At 43.3% G+C, this 26,791-nt stretch overlaps 2 protein-coding genes across 4 annotated transcripts in view; both read left to right on the plus strand.

The window, feature by feature from the left end:
* The first annotated feature begins 1,051 nt into the window (after positions 1–1,051).
* fktn (fukutin) lies at positions 1,052–15,608 on the plus strand. The gene is made up of 11 exons (XM_071351524.1): positions 1,052–1,314; positions 2,036–2,059; positions 3,338–3,481; positions 3,613–3,669; positions 5,213–5,413; positions 6,464–6,741; positions 7,007–7,139; positions 7,591–7,720; positions 8,819–8,952; positions 9,538–9,662; positions 11,814–15,608. Exons 3-11 carry the CDS (start codon positions 3,380–3,382, stop codon positions 12,025–12,027), a joined length of 1,374 nt encoding a protein of 457 aa, XP_071207625.1. The 5' UTR covers positions 1,052–1,314; positions 2,036–2,059; positions 3,338–3,379; the 3' UTR covers positions 12,028–15,608.
* Positions 15,609–24,134: 8,526 nt separating this feature from the next.
* Positions 24,135–26,791, plus strand: part of ythdc1 (YTH N6-methyladenosine RNA binding protein C1) — a 36,325-nt gene continuing 33,668 nt past the window's right edge. For all 3 annotated transcript variants that reach the window (XM_071351525.1, XM_071351526.1, XM_071351527.1), the window contains exon 1: positions 24,135–24,382. In XM_071351525.1, the coding sequence (XP_071207626.1) occupies positions 24,355–24,382 (28 nt within the window). In that variant the 5' untranslated portion in view covers positions 24,135–24,354. The remainder of the gene's footprint in view (positions 24,383–26,791) is intronic.

The following is a 26,791-nucleotide window of genomic DNA, read 5'->3' on the forward strand; positions in this document are numbered from 1 at the left end:
CTGCATTTATGAGAATAATACCTGCATTTACTTACCTTATCAATCTGGAAGACGATATACTAATTTATCACTCAAAAAAGCTTTATGAGGGAGCGTACCAGGAACATCTTTCCAGGGTGTCGATGCATCCTCCTCCTAATACAGCCTCCTCCTAATACATCCTCCTCCCAATACAGCCTCCTCCAACACCACGGGTAGGAGAAGGGTATCCATCTGCTACAGGGAAGTTTTACTCTGATGTCAAATCGACTCATTTTGTTGCTAGCTCAGCTGTTGTCCTAGCTAACATGCTACTGAACCGTGACACTATCATATTGACATGCATAATTTGTATTAAAAAACCGCAATGTATTAAACATTGTTCTGACATAATTTAACCATATCGATTCGTCTACTGAGACGGTCGCAAATTAGATTGGTGTATTAATTTTTTATACATTTTTTACTTGTTGCCAATTGTGCAACTCTTGTTCCTAAATGTATTTAGTTACTTATTTGGTCCTTAAACTTGAACTCCAGATATGCCATTTCCCGCGAAAAGCCTCGTTTCACACTCCCTCATCTGATTGGTCGAGTAGGCGGCTTCTGACTTTGTGGCTGTGATAACTAGTGACGACCAGAAGACGGTCATGACTAGAAGGAAACCAGCATTTATCAAATTAACGTCAAACGCTAACCTTAACATTTTACCTAAATATCCTAACCTGCTACTTGAATTATTCTAAACTGCTGCGTAAATTATCCTAATTTGCCACGAAAAATCTGATTCTGAAGTTAATTAGACAGAAGCTGGTTCCGTCTAGCCAAGACCCCATCAGACAGCTCAGCGCAGACGGCCGTCGAGAGCTTCAAAACGACTGCAGGCGACTGTCTGACTGATTTACAAATCACATTGCATCATAAATAACTACTCATCATTATTTGTAGATCAGTCAGTCACAATTTACCCATGATACATATCGGTTTTAACGCTCTCGAACACGGCCTATGAAATGCTTGCACCGGCTGAGATGGATTTCAGAATTTAGCTCAATTATGTGTGGCTGTTATTGTATGTGGGGCATATGAGTCAGTCACCTTGTTGTTTTCCTTCATACTGTCATAGAATGTCATAAAATAGACAGAAGAGGTTAGTTATAAATATATTTGGTCATACTCTCACAGAATACAGCGTGTACTCCAGCCCAGCAGGAGGCGATGTAACTAGATGTAGCCTGATGCTGAACAACGTCACTGTCATGGAAGAAGTCAGTAGTTTGTTTAGATTTTTATTTTTGTTCGGACGTTGAAGCTACAAAGACTAAACTGGCTTTGGTAAGTTAACATGTAATTCAGTAATGTTACATCTTGGACCATTATTATCCAGTTAGCTGGCTTTTTCAATCTCGGTTTTATCGGGATATCCCTGATAATCATTGTTGTTTGCTGGGCCCATCGGCTGTCTAGGCTAACGCACCGGTAACATCGTACCGTTATTGATGTCCGAGTACTGTCATTTCAGGCTGTAATATCTTCTCTCGGTTACACTAAATGTAGCTACTTCAAAGTGACATGTGTGTGTCAACATGAGATGCAGTGCTATATTTTGCTGAATAGTAACGTTAGATGGAGACTATACAGTACCTATACCAGGGATGTAAATGTAAATGTAAATGTAAATGTAAATGGATGGGGAACTTTGATGGTGGTGGGGGCCAGCAATAAAATCTGAACTCATCATGAGGGTTCCGCAGTGGCTCGCAGGTTAGCGTACCCACATGCAGTCAGAGCCGGACTTAGCCTTTTGGGACCCAAAGCGAAGTTTTAACATAAGAGAAGAAACTGCTGATGTGATGCGCAGCCAAATTTCAAAATTGCACCTTGTGTATTATACTATTCTAACTGTCAACAGTAAGTTGAGACCCAGACCAGAGTTTATAAAAATAAAAATAAACATTTTGTTGATCAGCAAGCATACAAAAGGTGGGGGTCCAGCCAGTTGCCCGCTGTAGTGAGCCTCTCTCTCTCTCTCTCTCTCTCTGTCTCTCTCTCTCAGTATCCCTTCCATCTGATGAACATGGTTAGTGGACCACCTCAACACTACTACTACTCTACCACAGTAGAGGACCACCTCAACACTACTACTACTCTACCACAGTAGAGGACCACCTCAACACTACTACTACTCTACCACAGTAGAGGACCACCTCAACACTACTACTACTCTACCACAGTAGAGGACCACCTCAACACTACTACTCTACCACAGTAGAGGACCACCTCAACACTACTACTCTACCACAGTAGAGGACCACCTCAACACTACTACTCTACCACAGTAGAGGACCACCTCAACACTACTACTCTACCACAGTAGAGGACCACCTCAACACTACTACTCTACCACAGTAGAGGACCACCTCAACACTACTACTCTACCACAGTAGAGGACCACCTCAACACTACTACTCTACCACAGTAGAGGACCACCTCAACACTACTACTACTCTACCACAGTAGAGGACCACCTCAACACTACTACTCTACCACAGTAGAGGACCACCTCAACACTACTACTACTCTACCACAGTAGAGGACCACCTCAACACTACTACTACTCTACCACAGTAGAGGACCACCTCAACACTACTACTCTACCACAGTAGAGGACCACCTCAACACTACTACTACTCTACCACAGTAGAGGACCACCTCAACACTACTACTCTACCACAGTAGAGGACCACCTCAACACTACTACTACTCTACTACAGTAGAGGACCACCTCAACACTACTACTACTCTACTACAGTAGAGGACCACCTCAACACTACTACTACTCTACCACAGTAGAGGACCACCTCAACACTACTACTACTCTACCACAGTAGAGGACCACCTCAACACTACTACTCTACCACAGTAGAGGACCACCTCAACACTACTACTACTCTACTACAGTAGAAGACCACCTCAACACTACTACTACTCTACTACAGTAGAGGACCACCTCAACACTACTACTACTCTACCACAGTAGAGGACCACCTCAACACTACTACTCTACCACAGTAGAGGACCACCTCAACACTACTACTCTACCACAGTAGAGGACCACCTCAACACTACTACTCTACCACAGTAGAGGACCACCTCAACACTACTACTCTACCACAGTAGAGGACCACCTCAACACTACTACTACTCTACCACAGTAGAGGACCACCTCAACACTACTACTCTACTACAGTAGAGGACCACCTCAACACTACTACTCTACCACAGTAGAGGACCACCTCAACACTACTACTACTCTACCACAGTAGAGGACCACCTCAACACTGCCATTCTACCACAGATGACATCTTTGGCTTTGTGCCAGAGCAACTAAGGAGGACTGATGCTTCGCTTTAACAAAACAGCGGTTCTGGCCCTCCTCATAGCTACCAGCTCTGTTTTCCTCCTATTTCAGCTCTATCACTACAGACAGCACGTCTCTCAGGTGAGTTGAAGTTGACAACATAGCTTTTGCTGTAAATCTTTGCATGGATATTGACCCACTGGCTGGCCTATTTTTCCATACAAACTGGACGTTGTGTGCACCACAGGGTTTAACTTTTCATTTCGTTCTAGAATGGACCACATATCTTTGGCAGGACAGTTCATCTGTCAGGAAAGGATACTCAATGGGTAAGCTCTTCATAGGCTAGACCTTCTATTCCATGACCGTTTTCACCACAGATAAGCAACACATACAGTTGAAGTCGGAAGTTTACATACACCTTAGCCAAATACATTTAAACCCAGTTTTTCACAATCCCTGACATTTAATCCTAGTAAAAATTCCCTGTCTTAGGTCAGTTAGGATCACCACTTTATTTTAAGAATGTGAAATGTCAGAATAATAGTAGAGAGAATTATTTATTTCAGCTTTTATTTCTTTCATCACATTCCCAGTAGGTTAGAAGTTTACATACACTCAATTAGTATTTGGTAGCATTGCCTTTAAATTGTTTAACTTGGGTCAAATGTTTCGGGTAGCGTTCCACAAGCTTCCCACAATAAGTTGGGTGAATTTTGGCCCATTCCTCCTGACAGAGCTGGTGTAATTGAGTCAGGTTTGTAGGGCTCCTCGCTCGCACACGCTTTTTCAGTTCTGCCCACACATTTTCTATAGGATTGAGGTCAGGGCTTTGTGATGGCCACTCCAATACCTTGACTTTGTTGTCCTTAAGCCATTTTGCCACAACTTTGGAATTATGCTTGGGGTCATTGTCCATTTGGAAGACCCATTTGCGACCAAGCTTTAACTTCCTGACTGATGTCTTGAGATGTTGCTTCAATATATCCACATCATTTTCCTGCCTCATGATGCCATCTATTTTGTGAAGTGCACCAGTCCCTCCTGCAGCAACGCACCCCCACAACATGATGCTGCCACCCCGTGCTTCACGGTTGCAGTGGTGTTCTTCGGCTTGCAAGCATCCCCCTTTTTTCTCCAAACATAACAATGGTTATTATACAGATGAACGTGGTACCTTCAGGCGTTTGGAAATTGCTCCCAAGGATGAACCAGACTTGTGGAGGTCTACATTTTTTTTCTGAGGTCCTGGATGATTTCTTTTGATTTTCCCGTGATGTCAAGCAAAGAGGCACTGAGTTTGAAGGTAGATCTTGAAATATATCCACAGGTACACCTCCAATTGACTCAAATTATGTCAATTAGCCTATCAGAAGCTTCTAAAGCCATGACATTATTTTCTGGAATTTCCAAGCTGTTTAAAGGCACAGTCAACTTAGTGTATGTAGACTTCTGACCCACTGGAATTGTGATACAGTGAAATAACTTGTCTGTAAACAATTGTTGGAAAAATTACTTGTGTCATGCACAAAGTAGATGTCCTAACCGACTTGTCAAAACTATAGAAATTTGTGGAGTGGTTGAAAAACGAGTTTTAATGTCTCCAACCAAAGTGTATGTAAACTTCCGACTTCAACTGTATAATCAAATCAAATATTATTGGTCACATACACAGGGTTAGCAGATGTTATTGCGAGTGTAGCGAAATGCTTGTATACAAAATGACTTTCCGCTAGTCTTTGAATATCATTTATGTTGGGTTAAAATGATGAATAGTCTATGTGAGTAACCTGTTAATTTCCAGTCCTCTGAGCCATATGTTCAAATGGGTTTGTTGTTGTTGTTGAATCGGGACCCTGTCTACTAATACAGCAGGTGGTGAAGAAGTTCATGGGTCTTGTCCATAAGTACAACATGCCAGTGTTCCTGGTGGACACAGCCTCCCTTGGCCTCCTCTCTCAGGACTCTATGCTGCTGAGAGACAGCCTGGTTAAAGAACCCCACTGTACTTTCCTCTGCACTAACAGAGACGTCCTCACCTTCGCTCTGCTCAACAACCTTTGGAAATACGACGTAAGGACTTAAGCGACACTCGGCTACAGATAACAAGAGCTAGATATAGAGCGAGTTATAGAGTGAGATATAGAGATATAGAGCTAGATGTAGAGCTAGATATAGAGCTGTAGAGCTAGATGTAGAGCGAGTTATAGAGTGAGATATAGAGATATAGAGCTAGATGTAGAGCTAGATATAGAGCTGTAGAGCTAGATGTAGAGCTAGATATAGAGCTGTAGAGCTAGATGTAGAGCTAGATGTAGAGCTAGATATAGAGCTGTAGAGCTAGATATAGAGCGAGTTATAGAGTGAGATATAGAGCTGTAGAGTGAGATATAGAGATATAGAGCTAGATGTAGAGCTAGATATAGAGCTGTAGAGTGAGTTATAGAGTGAGATATAGAGCTAGATGTAGAGCTAGATATAGAGCTGTAGAGCGAGTTATAGAGTGAGATATAGAGATATAGAGCTAGATGTAGAGCTAGATATAGAGCTGTAGAGCTAGATATAGAGCTGTAGAGCTAGATGTAGAGCTAGATATAGAGCTGTAGAGCTAGATATAGAGCTGTAGAGCTAGATGTAGAGCTTGATATAGAGCTGTAGAGCTAGATATAGAGCTGTAGAGCGAGTTATAGAGTGAGATATAGAGCTAGATATAGAGCTAGATGTAGAGATATAGAGCGAGATATAGATGTAGAGCTTGATGTAGATATATAAAGCTAAATATAGAGAGATGGAGCTAGATAGAGCGAGATGTAGAGATATAGAGCTGTAGAGCTAAATGTAGAGATATAGAGCTAGATGTAGAACTGTTTGTCTAATTATGTCCTCATTGGATTCTAAGCAGAGCTTTGTTTTCATTATAGTTGATAACGTCATTGTCGTGATGTGTTTGACTTCTCTGACTTGTCCAGTAGTTATTTGAGCAGAAGTCTGGGTTGTATTCATTAGTACACACCGTAGCTAAATGTTTTTCAACGGGAAATGAACTATTGGACAAGTTTCTGTTCTTTTTCTTCCATTTGGTGCCTAATGAACACAACCCTGGTATCTGTCTGTTGTGATCAGGCTGGTTTGGTGGCAGCAGCTGAAGAGAAGGGCTTTGAACTGTTGGAGGTGCGAGGGAAAGACCCTCGATTGGTCAGCATGGACGACCTATCAGGAAACGAGATCCCCCTCCACTTCCTGTTCCGTCTCCAAGGTTACGTGGTCCATGTGGTGGTCCTGTACGAGCGCAGCGGGAACTACCTGTGGCATGGTGTCCTGCGACTCAAACCAAACATGGACAGGAAGTTCGCCCCCTTCAGAAGGCTGGACTATGGCCGCAACGCTGGAGCCTATGACAGGTAGGTAGACACCAGGAGTGTGTATTCATTAGTGCACATAGGAGCAAACGGTAGTGAAACAGTACTTTTTGCAACAGAAACAATAGTTTCTTATTATTTCTTCTTCTGTAAACCTCCATAGTCCAGAAACAACATCGGAAGGGGTCATACACGCTCATGACAAGTCGTACAATACATTATAACTGCAGACGTTGAGTATTTATCAATAACCACAGAAGGCTGTAGATTGCAAGAAAACTTAGCTTGGTTGTCTCTCTCCCGTCAGGCCAGAGCTGGTACTGACCACCTTGGACGGGCTGGATGTCCGGATCCCCAGGAACATCTCTGGATTCCTGACTGAATATTCCCACGCTCGTTTTCTGGAGTGTAGATACAGGGATGCACGCTCCTTCTTCCAGGTCTGTACTTTCAAGTCTCACTATTTTACAACATTTTGTTACGTTACAGCCTTATTATAAAATTGATTAAATAGTTTTTTCCCCTCATAAATCTATACACAATACCCCATAATGACGTCACAATACCCCATAATGACGTCACAATACCCCATAATGACGTCACAATACCCCATAATGACGTAATGATTGTGATGTCATTATGGGGTATTGTGTGTGTATATAATAATATTTAATCCATTTTGGAATAAGGCTGTAATGTAATAAAATGTGGAAAACTTCAAGGGGTCTGAATACTTTCTGAAGGCAGGACCCACAGGGCCTTTGGACGTTGGTTTCGTCCACTAGCTGAGTGTTGTTGCCTGCTGTTGAATCAGCTGTATCTCAGGTTTTAAGATTCCAGCCTTCGGTTTAGTCCACGACATCTAACCAGTGTTGTTCCCTGTTGGATCAGCTGTACCCTGATGACACGTCTCCTGAGGCAATGAACTTCAGGATGAAGGCTAAGGCGCTGCTCCACCTCGCTGCCAGGATCCTCACTGAGCTCAGAGTCCCCTTCTGGCTGAGCAGTGGTACCTGCCTGGGTAAGACCCTACATAACCCTAACTCTACATAACAACAACCCTACCTAACCCTAGCCCCACATAACCTTAACCCTAACCCTACTTATCCTTAACCCTACATAACCCTAACCCTACCTGTAGTATCACTCCCTACGGTATCACTCCCCACGGTATCACTCCCTACGGTATCACTCCCCACGGTATCACTCCCTACGGTGTCACTCCCTACGGTGTCACTCCCTACGGTGTCACTCCCTACGGTGTCACTCCCTACGGTGTCACTCCCTACGGTATCACTCCCTACGGTGTCATCCCCTACAGTATCACTCCCTACGGTATCACTCCCTACGGTGTCATCCCCTACAGTATCACTCCCTACGGTATCACTCCCTACGGTATCACTCCCTACTGTATCACTCCCTACTGTATCACTCCCTACTGTATCACTCCCTACGGTATCACTCCCTACAGTATCGTTACCTACAGTATCACTGCCTACAGTATCACTGCCTACAGTATCACTGCCTACAGTATCACTCCCTACAGTATCGTTACCTACAGTATCGTTACCTACAGTATCACTCCCTACAGTATCACTCCCTACAGTATCACTCCCTACAGTATCACTCCCTACAGTATCACTGCCTACGGTATCACTCCCTACAGTATCACTCCCTACAGTATCACTGCCTACAGTATCACTGCCTACAGTATCACTGCCTACGGTATCACTGCCTACGGTATCACTCCCTACGGTATCACTGCCTACGGTATCACTCCCTACAGTATCACTCCCTACAGTATCACTCCCTACGGTATCACTCCCTACGGTATCACTGCCTACAGTATCACTCCCTACGGTATCACTCCCTACAGTATCACTCCCTACGGTATCACTCCCTACGGTATCACTCCCTACAGTATCACTCCCTACAGTATCACTCCCTACGGTATCACTCCCTACAGTATCACTCCCTACAGTATCACTCCCTACAGTATCACTCCCTACAGTATCACTCCCTACAGTATCACTCCCTACAGTATCACTCCCTACAGTATCACTACCTACAGTATCACTCCCTACAGGTTAACATGTCCTTCGTCTACTCCTCTCCTCAGGTTGGTTTCGGCAGTGCGGCATCATTCCCTACAGTAAAGATGTGGACCTGGGCATCTGGATTAAAGACTACAGACATGATATCACTCAAGCTTTTCAAAAGGCTGGCCTTCCGTTGAAACACAAGTTTGGAAAGGTGTTTCACTTCATAACATATACTATTAGAAACATAATGAACCAACATGATGTTTGTTTCAAATGGCACCCTATTCTATAGTGCACTACTTTTGACCAGAGCCCTAGTTTTGACCTGGGTCCTGGTCACAAGTAGTGGACTAAATAGGGAATAGGGTGCAATTTCAGACGTATACCCAGTCAATGTGTTGTATCTGTCTCTGTGTAGGATAGCCTGGAACCGTCCTTCTAGGGTTAATGTTGTATCTGTCTCTGTGTAGGATAGCCTGGAACCGTCCTTCTAGGGTTAATGTTGTATCTGTCTCTGTGTAGGATAGCCTGGAACCGTCCTTCTAGGGTTAATGTTGTATCTGTCTCTGTGTAGGATAGCCTGGAACCGTCCTTCTAGGGTTAATGTTGTATCTGTCTCTGTGTAGGATAGCCTGGAACCGTCCTTCTAGGGTTAATGTTGTATCTGTCTCTGTGTAGGATAGCCTGGAACTTTCCTTCCAGGGTTAATGTTATCGTGTTATGTGTCTGTGCATGTGGAGGATAGCCTGGAACTTTCCTTCCAGGGTTAATGTTATCGTGTTATGTGTCTGTGCAGGTGGAGGATAGCCTGGAACTTTCCTTCCAGGGTTTGGATGTTAAACTGGACATTTTCTTCTTCTATGAGGAAACAGACGTTGTGTGGAACGGAGGAACCCAAGCTAAGAGTGGGAAGAAATTCAAGTAAGTCTCTGTTTTTACTATGCTGGTTGCTATGGAGCTGAGTCACTGTTGCTTAGTGATAGACTATAACAAACTACTGCTAAGAAGTCTTCAGTTTATTGAGCTTCGGGCTTTTTTAAAAAACAAACAAACATGTATTTAGAAATTCAAAAAGCACTCGCACATCTGAGCTATCTTTGTTGCAGGTGCTTGGTAACAGTTGAAGAAGATGAGGGGAAAATAAAGAACCCAAACACTGCTCTTTAATAAGCTTTACGTATCGGTCTTCCTCACAGCTTTTGTGAGTGTTTTATAAATTACACCCTTATGTAGACATAGCTCCACCCACATCCGCGTCGAATGGGGTTTTAGTTGAGGGGACAATAAGTGTATGTTACTAAATATAACAATATGCATTTCAGAAGTATTACCTACATAAAATGTATTAAACACGTCTGTAAAAAAACACAATGAGGACATCGACCTATCAAGTGAGTTTTTATAAATCCTTTGGGTAACAGCGCAAGAAAAAACGTCAGAGTAGTGGTGGCATTAGTTCACGTTCACGTTTACAACATAACACGTATGGGCGTTTCGTCAGGAAGACCTCTAGGAAATAATGTCTGGAGGGTGGAAATCACAAATCATTCTCTTTTACTCAGAGTATTATTAATATCACCTCCTCTGTCTGATATCTTAACTTTCTCTAAGCCACAAAATCTAAAAGGTAGAAATGTCACGCTTTTAATGTACTGCGACTGGATACTCCCTTGTCTTTTCTCCTGTTTTATTTACATACAGTGGCTTGCGAAAGTATTCACCCCCCTTGGCAGTTTTCCTATTTTGTTGCCATACAACCTGGAATTGAACTTTATATTGGGGGGTTTGTATCATTTGATTTACACAGCATGCCTACCACTTCAGATGCTAAATATTGTTTTATTGTGAAACAAACAAGAAATATGACAAAAAAACAGAACTTGAGTGTGCATAACTATTCACTCCCTCCCAAATTCAATAGTTTGTAGAGCCACCTTTTGCAGCAATTACAGCTGGAAGTCTCTTGGGGTGTGTCTCTATAAGCTTGGCACATCTAGCCACTGGGATTTTTGCCCATTCTTCAAGGCAAAACTGCTCCAGCTCCTTCAAGTTGGATGGGTTCCGCTGGTATACAGCAATCTTCAAGTCATACCACAGATTCTCAATTGGATTGAGGTCTGTGCTTTGACTAGGCCATTCCAAGACAATTAAATGTTTCCCCTTAAACCACTCGAGTGTTGCTTTAGCAGTATGTTTCGGGTCATTGTCCTGCTGGAAGGTGAACCTCCGTCCCAGTCTCAAATCTCTGGAAGACTGAAACAGGTTTCCCTCAAGAATTTCCCTCAGTTTTCCAGTCCCTGCCGGTGAAAAACATCCTGTGTAGGATGCAATAAAATGCAAATTAATTACTTAAAAATCATACAATGTGATTTTCTGGATTTTTGTTTTAGATTCCGTCTCTCACAGTTGAAGTGTACCTATGATAAAAATTACAGACCTCTACATGCTTTGTAAGTAGGAAAACCTGCAAAATCGTCAGTGTCTCAAATACTTGTTCTCCCCACTGTATATATAGATATATATATATAGATATATTATATCTCAGCAAAAAAATAAACGTCCTCTCACTGTCAACTGCGTTTATTTTCAGCAAACTTAACATGTGTAAATATTTGTATTAACATAACAAGATTCAACAACTGAGACATAAACTGAACAAGTTCCACAGACATGTGACTAACAGAAATGGAATAATGTGTCCCTGAACAAAGGCGGTTCAAAATCAAAAGTAACAGTCAGTTACAATTTAAAGGCAACGCTACCAAATACTAATTGAGTGTATGTAAACTTCTGACCCACTGGGAATGTGATGAAAGAAATAAAAGCTGAAATAAATCATTCTCTCAACGATTATTCTGACGTTAAACATTCTTAAAATAAAGTGGTGATCCTAACTGACCTAAGACAGGGAATTTTTACGACGATTAAATGTCAGGAATTGTGAAAAACTGAGTTTAAATGTATTTGGCTAAGGTGTATGTAAACTTCCCACTTCAACTGTATATAGTGTATATTTGAAAGATGTTTACCATTCCAGACGTACTAACCAGAGACTCCTACCCATTCTGTTAGGTATGTGTTCCCCAAGTTTACGCTCTGCTGGACTGAGCTGATGGACCTAAAGGTGCGTGTCCCCTGTGAGACGGTAGACTATGTCTCAGCTAACTATGGGCCTACCTGGAACACACCTGTAAAGACCTGGGACTGGAAGAGCTCTCCGCCCAACGTGCAGGACAACGGGGTGTGGCCTGTCAGGGAGTGGGATGAGGTCATCCAGGTGTACTGACATACTACATATGAGTAGACTATATTTGGAGTACACTTAAACCACACGGAAGAAAATGGACTGAAACCGGGAGGGACTGTCGATCTGGACTGTCGATTTGGACTGTCGATCCTGTCGTTGTACGTTTTGCTACGGCGTGCACTATACGACCCTGAGTACACTCTTCCGGAGTACACTACACCTGAAAACCACCAAAGTAGCAACTTTAAAGACTACTACTAAGGGTGTAAGTCTGAACTGGAGGCTTACCATTGGCTGGTGGCTTACCATTGGCTGGTGGCTTACCATTGGCTGGTGGCTTACCATTGGCTATTTGGTTGTAAACTGCAGACCACCAATACTGGACTCTCTTCATCCTTTGGACTGAAGCAACTGTCTATTGATATGTACTGTGTATTGATATGTACTGTGTGTTCCTTGTTTGAAATACTGTATTATGTTGACAAACTGTATTATGTTGACAAATACTGTATTGTGTTGACAAAAACATGTCACTGACATTTACATAGCTACTGACATTACTACTGACATTACCACTGACATTACTACTGACATTACCACTGACATTACTATTACTACTGACATAGCTACTGACATGTTGGGTAGGCCCAGGGTAAGACCATATTACGTCCTTGGCTACTTGATATCGTGTTGTTATGGCTTTGGTTACTTGATATCGTGTTATTACGGCCATGCTTTCTTGATATCGTGTTATTATGGCTTTGGTTACTTGATATTGTGTTATTATGGCCTTGGTTACTTGATATTGGGTTATTACGGCCTTGGTTACTTGATATCGGGTTATTACGGCCTTGGTTACTTGATATCGGGTTATTGCGGCCTTGGTTACATGATATCGTGTTATTGCGGCCTTGGTTACTTGATATCGGGTTATTGCGGCCTTGGCTACTTGATATCGGGTTATTACGGCCTTGGTTACTTGATATCGGGTTATTACGTCCTCGGTTACTTGATATCGGGTTATTGCGGCCTTGGTTACATGATATCGTGTTATTGCGGCCTTGGTTACTTGATATCGGGTTATTGCGGCCTTGGCTACTTGATATCGGGTTATTACGGCCTTGGTTACTTGATATCGGGTTATTACGTCCTCGGTTACTTGATATCGGGTTATTACGTCCTCGGTTACTTGATATCGGGTTATTACGGCCTCGGTTACTTGATATCGGGTTATTACGGCCTTGGTTACTTGATATCGGGTTATTACGTCCTCGGTTACTTGATATCGGGTTATTACGGCCTTGGTTACTTGATATCGGGTTATTGCGGCCTTGGTTACATGATATCGTGTTATTGCGGCCTTGGTTACTTGATATCGGGTTATTATGGCCTTGGTTACTTGAAGTGCTAGGTGGTGGTGATGACCATGGACTCAACTTGATTATTGGGTGTCCCAAATTGCACCATATTTCCTACATAGTGCACTACTTTAGACCAGAGCCAAAAGTAGTGCACTATATTGGGAGTGGACATTATGTTCATATTGTATATATTTTATGCCTCTTGTGTTTCAGGAATCATTGATTTGCCAACAAAATTGTATCTTACTTTCCTTTGGATTGAGTTTTGTCATCGTTGTTGAAGGGAACCATGATCATGCTAGCCTGAGTTCTAGCCTGAGTGCCAGTCTGTCTGTGCTATCATGCCAACTCCTTGTCACTCATTTAGCTTGACAATGACCGCATTGGAGTTATCAAGAGAACAAACAGATCTGGGACCAGGCTATGCTCACCAGCTGACAACTCCAACTTTTAAAATGAATAAAAGCTTTGACATGATGAGACAGATCAGAAATATGCAGTGTTCCATAAAACAACCCAGACCAGAACCGTAGGCCTGATCACCGACAACGACGAGACAGCCTATAGGGAGGTCAGAGACCTGACCGTGTGGTGCCAGGACAACAACCTCTCCCTCAACGTGATCAAGACAAAGGAGATGATTGTGAACTACAGGAAAAAGAGGACCGAGCACTCCCCCATTCTCATCGACGGGGCTGTAGTGGAGCAGGTTGAGAGTTTCAAGTTCCTTGGTGTCCACATCACCAACAAAGTAACATGGTCCAAGCACACCAAGACAGTCGTGAAGAGGGCACGACAACGCCTATTCCCCCTCAGGAGACAAAATATTTGGCATGGGTCCCCAGATCCTCAAAAAGTTCTACAGATGCACCATCGAGAGCATCCTGACCGGTTGCATCACTGCCTGGTATGGCAACTGCTCAGCCTCCGACCACAAGGCACTACAGAGGGTAGTGCGTACAGCCCAGTACATCACTGGGGCCAAGCTCCCTGCCATCCAGGACCTCTATAGCAGGCGGTGTCAGAGGAAGGCCCTAAAAATTGTCAAAGACTCCAGCCACCCTAGTCATAGACTGTTCTCTCTGCTACCGCACGGCAAGCGGTGACAGAGCGTCAAGTCTAGGTCCAAGAGGCTCCTAAACAGCTTCTACCCCCAAGCCATAAGACTCCTGAACATCTAATCAAATGGCTACCCAGACTATTTACACCGCTGCTACTCTCTGTTGTTATCATCTATGCATAGTCACTTTAATAACTCTACCTACATGTACATATTACCTCAATTACCTTGATACCGGTGCCCCCGCACATTGACTCTGTACCGGTATCCCCTGTATATAGCCTCCACATTGACTCTGTACCAGTACCTCCCTGTATATAGCCTCCACATTGACTCTGTACCGGTACCCCCTGTAAAAAGCCTCCACATTGACTCTGTACCAGTACCTCCCTGTATATAGCCTCCACATTGACTCTGTACCAGTACCTCCCTGTATATAGCCTCCACATTGACTCTGTACCGGTATCCCCTGTATATAGCCTCCACATTGACTCTGTACCAGTACCCCCTGTATATAGCCTCCACATTGACTCTGTACCAGTACCCCCTGTATATAGCCTCCACATTGACTCTGTACCAGTACCCCCTGTATATAGCCTCCACATTGACTCTGTACCGGTATCCCCTGTATATAGCCTCCACATTGACTCTGTACCAGTACCCCCTGTATATAGCTTCCACATTGACTCTGTACCAGTACCTCCCTGTATATAGCCTCCACATTGACTCTGTACAGGTACCCCCTGTATATAGCCTCCACATTGACTCTGTACCAGTACCTCCCTGTATATAGCCTCCACATTGACTCTGTACCGGTACCCCTGTATATAGCCTCCACATTGACTCTGTACCAGTACCTCCCTGTATATAGTCTCAATATTGTTATTTTACTGCTGCTCTTAAATTACTTGTTACTTTTATTTTTTATTCTTATCCATAATTTTTTGGAAACTGCATTGTTGGTTAGGGGCTCATAAGTTAGCATTTCACTGTAAGGTCTACACTTTTTGTTTTCGGGCGCATGTGACTAATAAAGTTTGATTTGATTAGAATCAAAATGCTGTGCATGACTGTATAGTTGGTACACAGCACATGGAACTGTTATCTGTACTACACCAAATGTAGCCTGATCTATATGTTGCTGTATTTCATGGTTGTAGCAACTTCATTAAATAAAAAAACACACAAAAAAAAAAAAAGTCATTTTTAAGGCTACCTTTACGTGGTATGCTGGTTTTCCCTTCAAAACATTCCTGAATGGGAGAGATTATGTAGTCCTGATATTGCTATAGGTCTGCCAGTAGTGTTTGTCTCAGACCATGTGACAAGTATTTACATCATGGCTGCATCCCAAATGGAGCCCTATTCCCTAAATAGTGCACTACTTTTTAATGGGCTATGGTCAAAAGTAGTGCACTACTTTTTAATGGGCTATGGTCAAAAGTAGTGCACTATATTGGGAGTGGACATAATGTTCAGGGAATAGGGGCTCCGTTTGAGACGCTGTCTATTAGTCATGAAGTACCCAGGTCTCCCCAGTCTGTGTTTTCTCATTGCCTAATCGTGCCTGCTGTGTTGGTGCTGCTGTTGCCTGCACTGGGCCTGCTCCAGTCTGTGTTTTCTCATTGCCTCATCGTGCCTGCTGTGTTGGTGCTGCTGTTGCCTGCACTGGGCCTGCTCCAGTCGGTGTTTTCTCATTGCCTCATCGTGCCTCCTGTGTTGGTGCTGCTGTTGCCTGCACTGGGCCTGCTACAGTCTGTGTTTTCTCATTGCCTCATCGTGCCTGCTGTGTTGGTGCTGCTGTTGCCTGCACTGGGCCTGATCCAGTCTGTGTTTTCTCATTGCCTCATCGTGCCTGCTCTGTTGGTGCTGCTGTTGCCTGCACTGGGCCTGCTACAGTCTGTGTTTTCTCATTGCCTCATCGTGCCTGCTGTGTTGGTGCTGCTGTTGCCTGCACTGGGCCTGCTACAGTCTGTGTTTTCTCATTGCCTCATCGTGCCTGCTGTGTTGGTGCTGCTGTTGCCTGCACTGGGCCTGCTACAGTCTGTGTTTTCTCATTGCCTCATCGTGCCTGCTGTGTTGGTGCTGCTGTTGCCTGCACTGGGCCTGATCCAGTCTGTGTTTTCTCATTGCCTCATCGTGCCTGCTCTGTTGGTGCTGCTGTTGCCTGCACTGGGCCTGCTACAGTCTGTGTTTTCTCATTGCCTCATCGTGCCTGCTGTGTTGGTGCTGCTGTTGCCTGCACTGGGCCTGCTACAGTCTGTGTTTTCTCATTGCCTCATCGTGCCTGCTGTGTTGGTGCTGCTGTTGCCTGCACTGGGCCTGCTACAGTCTGTGTTTTCTCATTGCCTCATCGTGCCTGCTGTGTTGGTGCTGCTGTTGCCTGCACTGGGCCTGCTCCAGTCTGTGTGTATCCGGGGACCAAGGTGCGGATCTGGCCGGGAGAATACACCCACTCGTAACAATACACCCACTCGTAACGATACACCCACTCGTAACGATACACCCACTCGTGACGATACACCCACTCGTGACAATATACCCGCTCGTGACAATACACCCACTCGTAACAATACACCCACTCGTAACAATACACCCACTCTTGACGATACACCCACTCATAACTTGAAGACCCTGGTGGAGGAGCTGTCACAGAGAGGCCACCATCAGCAACATTTCCCTCGACGGCTACCGCATCGAGATCCTCCAGGTTCCCTTCACCAGGCAGGAAGTCCAGGGGTACATGGATAAGACGCTGAGATACTGGAAATACGACATGCCCAATGACAATTTAATCCAGTCGTCAGTGAAGGTCAAGGCCATGATAGATGTTGGCGTGAGACAGAACCAGGAAGTGCTGTTATCAGAGCTGCTGGAGAGACTGTGGAGTGAGCGGTATGACTTTCTGCTGACTGACTCCATGAGGTAGACTTCGGGTCTACCCTCTGTTCTCACAATGCTCTTCTTTTTTGGTAACACCACGGAACGACTCTGCAGACAAATGCCATCACCTCTGTCTTATGTCCCAGGCGTTGGTTTTGAATACACTGTTTTGTATATCTCAAGACGACATGTTCAAGATCGTGGCAGCTACGAGTTTTATACGCCTCAATCAACCGCATCCACCAATCAAAATGGCTACATGATCCCTGGTATGACCAATTACATATGTTAGCTTAGTAGAACACTCAGCGTAGGCCTATTCAGTTCATATCCATATTATTCATATTTGATTCAGTGATTGGAATTACGACCCCATCCTCAGTAGCCTATTGCAGCAGGCTATTGGCCAATGGAAGGATTTCTTACCTCGAAATCACCTCGCTGTTCATGTCGAATAAATGAGTCTGTCAATTTTCAGATTTCCCTGCAGGCAGCTTGGTGGTTTGAATAACGGCCTGTCTTTCTAACCTGGAAGCTACTGCAGCCCGTGGGTGAAAACTATCCCTTAACCCCCCCCCCCCCCCCCCCCCTAGATTAACCCCTAGAGGTTAATCCGAGCAGTTATGAGCATTGGGCCAGTAGTAACTGATAGGTCGCTGGTTCGACTCCCCGAACCCGCTATGTGGAAAAAATCTGCAGTTTTTGTCCTTGAACAAGGCAAGTTAACCCCCGACAACAACAGCTCCCCGGGCACTGAAGACGTGGATGTCGATTTAAGGCAGCCCCTCCGCACCTCTGATTCACGCAGTGAATATTCTGTAAACATCACCTTTTTGTTATACATGAGGGGGAGGTCCTTGGGACACACATACACGAATACATAGGACTGTGGACACACCAAGCACTGAGCAGTCGGCGGGTCTTGCCAGGTACATGTTGAAAGATTTGTCTATTTTAAAATCGGATTTGTTAAAAGGAATTTATAATGAATTGTATACTTTGTGCTCACAACAGTCAAATGTGAGAGAGCAGCCCAGATGACTAAGTGGCTGACCAACCAGGATGTGGAGTACATAGCCCTCTGGATCGTGGTCTCTAAGTGGACCAACCAGGATGTGGAGGACATAGCCCTCTGGATCGTGGTCTCTAAGTGGACCAACCAGGATGTGGAGGACATAGCCCTCTGGATCGTGGTCTCTAAGTGGACCAACCAGGATGTGGAGTACATAGCCCTCTGGATCGTGGTCTCTAAGTGGACCAACCAGGATGTGGAGGACATAGCCCTCTGGATCGTGGTCTCTAAGTGGACCAACCAGGATGTGGAGGACATAGCCCTCTGGATCGTGGTCTCTAAGTGGACCAGACAGAATGGGGTCAAGATAGTCTGAGAGTCTGCATGGATACTCCAGGCATGGTGGGTTACATTTTTCCAGAAACATTAGACTTGAATTTGATTCTGTTTGCTGTGATTAACTAGTCATGCAGACGTGACCCACGTGACTCAAGTAACAGACACATCTCAACATCAACTGTTCAGGGAGACTGTGAATCAGGCCTTCGTGGTTCAATTGCTGCAACAACAACAAAAAACTACTAAAGGACACCAATAAGAAGAAGAGACTTTCTTGGGCCAAGAAACACGAGCAATGGCCATTAGACCGGTGGAAATCTGTCCTTTGGTCTGATGAGTCACAATTCGAGATTTTTTGTTCTAACCGCTGTGTCTTTGTGAGACGCAGAGTAGGTGAACGGATGATCTCTGCATGTGTGGTTCCCACCATGAAGCATGGAGGAGGTGGTGTGGGGGTGCTTTGCTGATGACACTGAGAGTGATGGAGTGCTGCATCAGATGACCTGGCCTCCACAATCACCCGACCTCAACCCAATTGAGATGGTTTGAGATGAGTTGGATCACAGAGTGAAGGAAAAGCAGCAAAAAAATGCTCAGCATATGTAGGAACTCCTTCAAGACTGTTGGAAAAGCATTCCTCATGAAGCTGGTTGAGAGAATGCCAAGAGTGTGCAAAGCTGTCAAGGCAAAGGGTGGCTACTTTGAAGAATCTAAAATATAAAGTATTTTGATTTGTTTAATACTTTTTTGGTTACTATGTGATTGCATATGTGTTATTTCACAGTTTTGATGTCTTCACTATTATTCTACAATGTAGAAAATAGTAAAAAATAAAGAAAAACCCTTGAATGAGTAGGTGTGTCCAAATTTTTTGACTGGTACTGTATCGTGAATCACCCATAAATTAAAAAAAAATTACATGATTTTTAGGTGTAAAATACTTAAGTAGTACTTTAAATAATTTTACTTAAGTTGTTTTTGGAGTTTCTGTACTTTTCTATTTTTCTGACAACTTTTACTCCACTACATTCCTAAAGAAAATGTGTACCGAGACAGAGACGAATGCAAAGCTCTCCCCCGCACTCCATTTGGCAAATCTGACCATAATTATATCCTCCTTACAAGCAAAAAAAATTGCAGGAAGTACCAGTGACTCGCTCAATACGGAAGTGGTCAGATGACGCGGATGCTACACTACAGGACTGTTTTGCTAGTACAGACTGGAATATGTTCCGGGATTCATCCAATGACATTGAGGAGTCAATAAGTGCATCGACGACGTTGTCCCCACAGTGATCGTACGTACATATCCCAACCAGGACCCATGGATTACAGGCAACATCCACACAGAGCTAAAGCCTAGAGCTGCCGCTTTCAAGGAGCGGGACACTAATCCGGACACTTATAAGAAATCCTGCTCTCAGACGAACCATCAAACATGCAAAGCGACAATACATGACTAAGATTGAATCCTACTACACCGGCTCTGATGATTGTCGGATGTGGCAGGGCTTGCAAACTATTACGGACTACAAAGGGTAACCCAGCCGCGAGCTGCCCAGTGGCGCGAGCCTACCAGACGAGCTAAAAGCCTTTGATCCTCGCTTCGAGGCAAGCAACTCTGAAGCATGCATGAGAGCACCAGCTGTTCCAGATGACTGAGTCATCACGCTCTCCGTAGTCGATGTGAGCAAGACTTTTATGGGAGTATCCTGTCTGAGGCAACACTGATTGCTACGCAAATGGATGTTGCGCCTCAATTTAGCAAGGCACACAGCCGCCAGAGGAAAAGGAAGAGATTCCATGATGAGACCTCTCAAGAGGAGACGGCTCAGGACAGTGCAGCAACAGTGTTTCGGAACACAGTGTTTTTTTTACTGCTATGGACAACATCAGAAGTGACTTGGACACTAGGTTCCACACCACTGATAATTATTAATTATAATTATTTTCTGCTGTTCAGAAAGTTGGTCAGATTAGTGAGGATAAAGTCTCTTCTGTGTGCCAACCACTGATCATGAAGTATTCCAGAGATCTCACACCTGAGTTTCATAATGAAGTAAGACACCTGAACACTGTATATGCTGCCACTCTCCCCCCTAACTTGTCCCCTTTTGGTCTCCTGAATGCAATTTGTAAGATGCAGCTGCAAAGTATTTTTGGAGAAGTGTGCATTGCTTTACGTATATCTTGCACACTGCCTGTGACTGTTGCTGGTGGCGAGAGAGCTTTCAGTAAGTGAAAACTGATAAACTATTTGAGGTCCACTATGTCCCAGGACAGGCTTTGCAGTCTTGCTATGCTGTCCATTGAAAGTTAGTTAGCTAGAAAGCTGGACTTCAAAAGACTTGATTAGTGACTTTTCTAGCAAGAAGGCTTGGCGCTGGGCTCTTGGTGAGTAAGGCTGAGTAAGGGCCAGTGATAACTGTTAAATGGCATGGCATTGGATCACTACACACGATGCCCACAGGCTGAGAACGAGACTGAGAACAAGATATATCTCAAAGTAATGGCTGGATTGACATAACATTTGTTGTGCACAATCAAGACCCCAAGTGGAAGAAACCTGTTGATTTGGTGACCTCTTGACCTTTCCTCTAGTGCCACCATCAGGCCTTTTCATTTCCATGTTGTGTTCCATTTCCACTTTTACAGCTGCTTATTGTCTCGTTGGTATGTATACTTAGTTAAAATATCTGCTGCTGATTTTATTATTTTGTTTGTTACATCATTCTATAGATGATCATGTTAATTTTATTTTAATCGAAGAGGTTAATGTATATTTAAATTATATTTATTTTAAGTTATTCATTAACGTTAAGAGAATTGTACCATTAAAAATGACACGTAGACTGTAAAAGATGGCCTTTAGCACATTTCTTAGAGGGTATCAGTCTTCCATCAAAGAGTGAATTCCACTGTATGCAGAATGTTGCATGCATGTCTGCACAGTGTTATATTTTCACAGCTCACTGTCAGTAAATATCATACAGTAAATATTGGACTACAAGAGAGTTGAAAGCCTGCAACGGTAGAGTTATTTAAAGCTTTGAATGGGTCGATTGGGTTCTGGAGGTGTGTGGTTACAGCAATTGCACAGGGTTGGTGTGGCCTGTGGCGGGGCCCAAAATCTCTGGCGGCACCCCTGAGAGCACCTGTGGATGGAATTTACAGCTGCGGCATGGACCCGACCGGAGGACAACGAGCCCCGCACACTAGAGACGAATTGCAACTCAACGTGAACCGGATCGAACCAGAAAGGAGGCCTGTAAAAACGGCTAGCTGGACCTCGTCTGAGTGGTCGGCTATGCATGCCCTCACTCGCTAGTACTTAATGCTGACTCTATTTCCGTCTGACCCACTACACGCGGTCGGGAAAGAACCAGTCAGATGTGTCCATATTCAGAGTTGTATTCTTTAGTTCACCACCATACATTAGCGCGCACACATTGACGTGTTCTTTGTGGTTTAGGGTTAGGAAAACACACTGAACTTGCTCGGCAACCAAACTTGCGTCTTCATCTGCCGGGGGGCAAAGTTCAAATGTGCAATTCGGACATTCTGATTGGTGGAAACCAGGAGGCTGTGATAGGGTGATTTCTCCCCTTCTCAGCTGTCTAACAGGACTGTGGGCAAAGTCACCTGCACAGGCATGGCCTTATTTTTTATTATTTTTACAAGGCCTTTTGGGATTCTGGGGAGGGTGAAGCACGTCCACCCTTCCCTGAATGCAGTAGCCTTCTCCTCTCATTCCATCCACACCAGTAGAGACTCACAACTGGGGGAGAATTCCTTTCGGTCGCACTTGTCAATTCATTGTTGATTCTAGCGGCTTTTCTGCCTGAACGCTCACAGCTCACATTTGAACTATTTGAATCACTAGTATTCCCCCCACTGGCTCTAAATACATGCAGCCAGCAGGCACAGCAGATCACTGGCCAGTCTAAACCTCATCCACCCAAGAAGAAGGCCTCTCCGTCCCGGGAGGCCAACTCTGAGGCAACTATCAACACTAATCTAAACTAATCAACGTTGACAAACAGAACCGACTTTTTAAAAGTAATTACGTACCACACTATTGAAAGTCTGTAGAATTAAAACTAATACATTTAACTTAAAAGTTACATCACAATTTCGATTTGAAATCTTTTGGACATCAGAGCAACCTTGAGGGAATCTTATCTGAGTCAGAAAAGGATGTTCATATGATAGGTAAGATATACTAAACTATAAGTTTATAAACTATAAATATATATAATATTATAAACTATAACTATAAGCTATTTAAAACCTTGCAGAGAGCATATCCAACTGACGATCACTTAGGAAAAAAATATAAACTATCGGAACCAAGACTTAAAAAGAACTGATGTTGACACAAGATGGAGGGGAAGTTGGAGCATAACTAACAAAATGACAGTTAACGAAAATGTACACTTAATCCAGTATAAACTAATGTATAGAATGTATTATACAAGAAAAATTCACAAATTCTACTGCATAATGGCAGTTTTGTTTTAAGTGTAAAACTAATAATGACTCAAAAATCCATGCTTTCTGGGAATGTTATGGCTATAAAGTCAGGAAGTTGGCTGTCAGACGGATAGAAAGTACATTTACATTGTAATATTACAATCTGCATAATTCAAAACATGGCATATAGGGGTGTAGTGAGATAGGCAAAGGGCTGGAGGATTCTCTTCTCATAACTCATCTGGAAAAAAATGTATACTAAAGATTTGGAAATCAATCCGCCCATATGTGTTTATTTGTCACATGCGCGGAATATAACCTTACCCTGAAATGCTTACTTACAAGCCCTTAACCACCAGTGCAGTTGAGAAATGGAGTTAAGATATAATATTTAATCAATAAAAATACAAAGTAACACAGTATAATTACATAACAATAACGAACCTATATACAGGGTGCGCCGGTACCGAGTAAACGTGCGGCGTACAGGGTAGTCGAGGTAATGTGTATATGTAGGTAGGGGTAAAGTGACTATGTATGGATAATAAACAGCGAGTAGCAGCAGTGTAAAAACAAAGGGGGCTTTTCACGCCTAACTGCTTGTGCATTACGAAACTTCTATTCGATCAAATAAACCTCACGTAGCAAAAAAAAAAAAAAAAAAACATACATTTTTGTTGTTGACCAAATTCAACACTTATTGATCTCCATACAAAAACGAATTCCTTGCTTGGTGGGCGAAAATACGCCACCTGATGGAGGGAAACAAGTTGGGCCTCTCTTCCTCTTAGATGTAAATTTGCTTACCACCCAGCCCTCGGAATTGTGGGTAAAACGCTTTGTAGCGGTCCACTAGATAGCACAGTCTCAAAGTTAACGATATCTTAACAATTCTTGAACACAAAAATCTTCTTTATGTTTTTAATATAAGGTTACCAGTGTGGTCAACGTTAGGGTTAAGGTTGTATTTAATGTTAGGTTTCATCACATTTAAAGACGATAACGTGCCGAAATAGGAGGGGTCTAAGACTTTGTGGCTGTGGTAACGACCCTTTGCAGCAGGAGGGATGCAGTAATCCGCCATTTCAGTAGCTACGATGAGACCTACTTCCAGTAAACATTGAGAGGGGACCATCAATTTACCACCTTTTTTTTGCGTAGTTAGGTATAGGGCAACCGTGAGAGGTGACAAAACGAGTCCTCTAAAGGTTTGCGGAAAGCAGGGAAAGGGGCGGAAGATGGCGGTCGACAGACGAGACGAGAAAGGTACGGCGCGTTCGTCGCAGTAACGTTGGCTAGCTAGCAACGCCTCTAACTTGCTAACCATTGTCCCGTGTGGCCCTCCTATTTCTTTGTCAATTATGCTAGCTAGAAAGCCATCGTTGACAGTAGTCCAGTTACTCACAATTTGCCTTCAAGAATGGTTAATTTAAACTTTATCAAATTAATTTGGACACAGCCAGTTAGCTCATTAGCTAGGTTAACGCGACCACGTCTTACTAGTTAGCTACATTAGCTAACGACATCGCCATAGTTTGGTAGCTAACTATCGATAGCTAAAAGTACACCCAGGTTTATACTCTGGCCATAGCTAGCTAACTATTGAGGTATTAGGTAACGTTATCTACAGCGATGGTTAACCGCTAGTATCACGTCGCATTAGCTATCAAACAAAATCAAGCAGAATTGTGCAACTGAATTCCGAGTACCCGATTTGTGCACCCCTTACCTGGCTCTAGTAGCCAAGTCAAACCCCATTCCAGGGCCGTCATTGGAAATACGAATTTGTTCTTAACTGACTTGCCTAGTTAAATATAAATATGGTAGATCACCAAAATAAATCACGTTATTGGACTCATTCAGCAGTTTTGACCTAATTAAGTAGAATACTATTGGAAATGTATGATGAGAGTTAAATGTAACGTTATATTCGATTAATATTCCGGCGTATGGCGATATTTTACGATCCAAACATCTGGAATTGCTTCAGTACAATTGGTCGCAAACACATATTTAGCGGATGTTATTGGTCGCAAACACATTTAGCAGATGTTATTGGTCGCACACACATATTTAGCGGATGTTATTGCGTGTGTAGCGAAATTCTACTATTATCCCCGGTGTACCGGTACGTACATAATCCATTAATGCTGCAAAGTCTTCGAGTAACTCCTTAACAATAGTTTATGGCGGGCAAAATATGTGCGCTTTCTTTGAGACATTTTCCAACACAACACTAAAATGGCTAATGCCTAGGAATGCCAGTCAGGGATGTCGCTTATCTGTTTAAGCCAATCAGGTTTCAGCAGTCTGTTTACCCCTGACAGAACGCAGCCGTGCAACATCAGGAAGTAGCATTACTCTCTAGCATGGCGGTGGAAACGTATGTTTCCCAAAGAAAGTACGCATATTTAACCCCCTTTTTTCAGCCTACTCGCCATTTAAATCTATACTGAACAAAAATATAAACGCAACATGGAGCAATTTCAATTATTTTATTTCGTTACATATAGGGAAATCGGTCAATTGAAATAAATTCACGAGGTCCTAATCTATGGATTTCACACATGACTGGGCAGAGGCGCAGTCATGGATAGGCCTGGGAGGGCATTGGCCCACCCACTTGGGAGCCAGGCCCAACCAATCAGAATTAGTTTTTCCAAACAAAAGTGCTTTATTACAGACAGAAATACTCCACAGCTGTCCGGGTGGCTGGTCTCCGATGTTCCCACAGGTGAAGAACCCATATGTGGAGGTCCTGGGCTGGCGTGGTTACATGTGGTTGTGAGGACTGTTGGACTTACTGCCAAATTCTCTAAAACGGCATTGGATTCAGCTTGAACATTAAATTCAATGACACAGCTCTGGTGGAGATTACTGCAGTCAGCATGCCAATTGCATTTTTGTCCCTAGCACAAGGTGCACCTGTGTATTGATCATGCTGTTTAATCAGAGAACAGCTCACTAACAGGGATGTGTAAAGAAATTTGTGCACGAAATTAGAGAAATACGCTTTTTGTGCATATTAACATTTACTGGGATCTAATATTCCAACTCATGAAACATGGGACCCACACTTTACATGGTGCGTTTTAGTTTAGGAGGAAATCGACTAAACCTTGAATGGAGAATGTTTTAATTATGAATCGGTCCATGCAGCTGCATACCAGATTTTCATTGGCAAAAAAAAAGAACACAAAGCTGACTAAACTCTATGGTCCTTTTCAATCCTACTTTTGTAAAGTATTGTGTGGTATAGCTTCCAGTACAATATTGAGTGCTATAGCTTCCAGTACAATATTGAGTGCTATAGCTTCCAGTACAATATTGAGTGCTATAGCTTCCAGTACAATATTGAGTGTTATAGCTTCCAGTACAATTTTGTGTGCTATAGCTTCCAGTACAATATTGGGTGTTATAGCTTCCAGTACAATATTGGGTGTTATAGCTTCCAGTACAATTTTGTGTGCTATAGCTTCCAGTAAAATATTGAGTGGTATAGCTTCCAGTACAATATTGAGTGGTATAGCTTCCAGTACAATATTGGGTGTTATAGCTTCCAGTAAAATATTGAGTGGTATAGCTTCCAGTACAATATTGAGTGGTATAGCTTCCAGTACAATATTGTGTGTTATAGCTTCCAGTACAATATTGAGTGGTATAGCTTCCAGTACA

This window comes from Salvelinus alpinus, chromosome 18, assembly GCF_045679555.1.
Source record: "Salvelinus alpinus chromosome 18, SLU_Salpinus.1, whole genome shotgun sequence".
In the NCBI taxonomy this organism is placed as follows: Eukaryota; Metazoa; Chordata; class Actinopteri; order Salmoniformes; family Salmonidae; genus Salvelinus; species Salvelinus alpinus.

Bases quoted from the DNA above. Each gene is read 5' to 3' on its own strand.
- fktn (XM_071351524.1), top strand. From the start codon at position 3,380: ATGCTTCGCTTTAACAAAACAGCGGTTCTGGCCCTCCTCATAGCTACC. The intron at 7,721-8,818 runs GTAAGACCCTAC...TCCTCTCCTCAG, and splicing joins GAGCAGTGGTACCTGCCTGG to GTTGGTTTCGGCAGTGCGGC. The intron at 8,953-9,537 runs GTGTTTCACTTC...GTGTCTGTGCAG, and splicing joins TGAAACACAAGTTTGGAAAG to GTGGAGGATAGCCTGGAACT.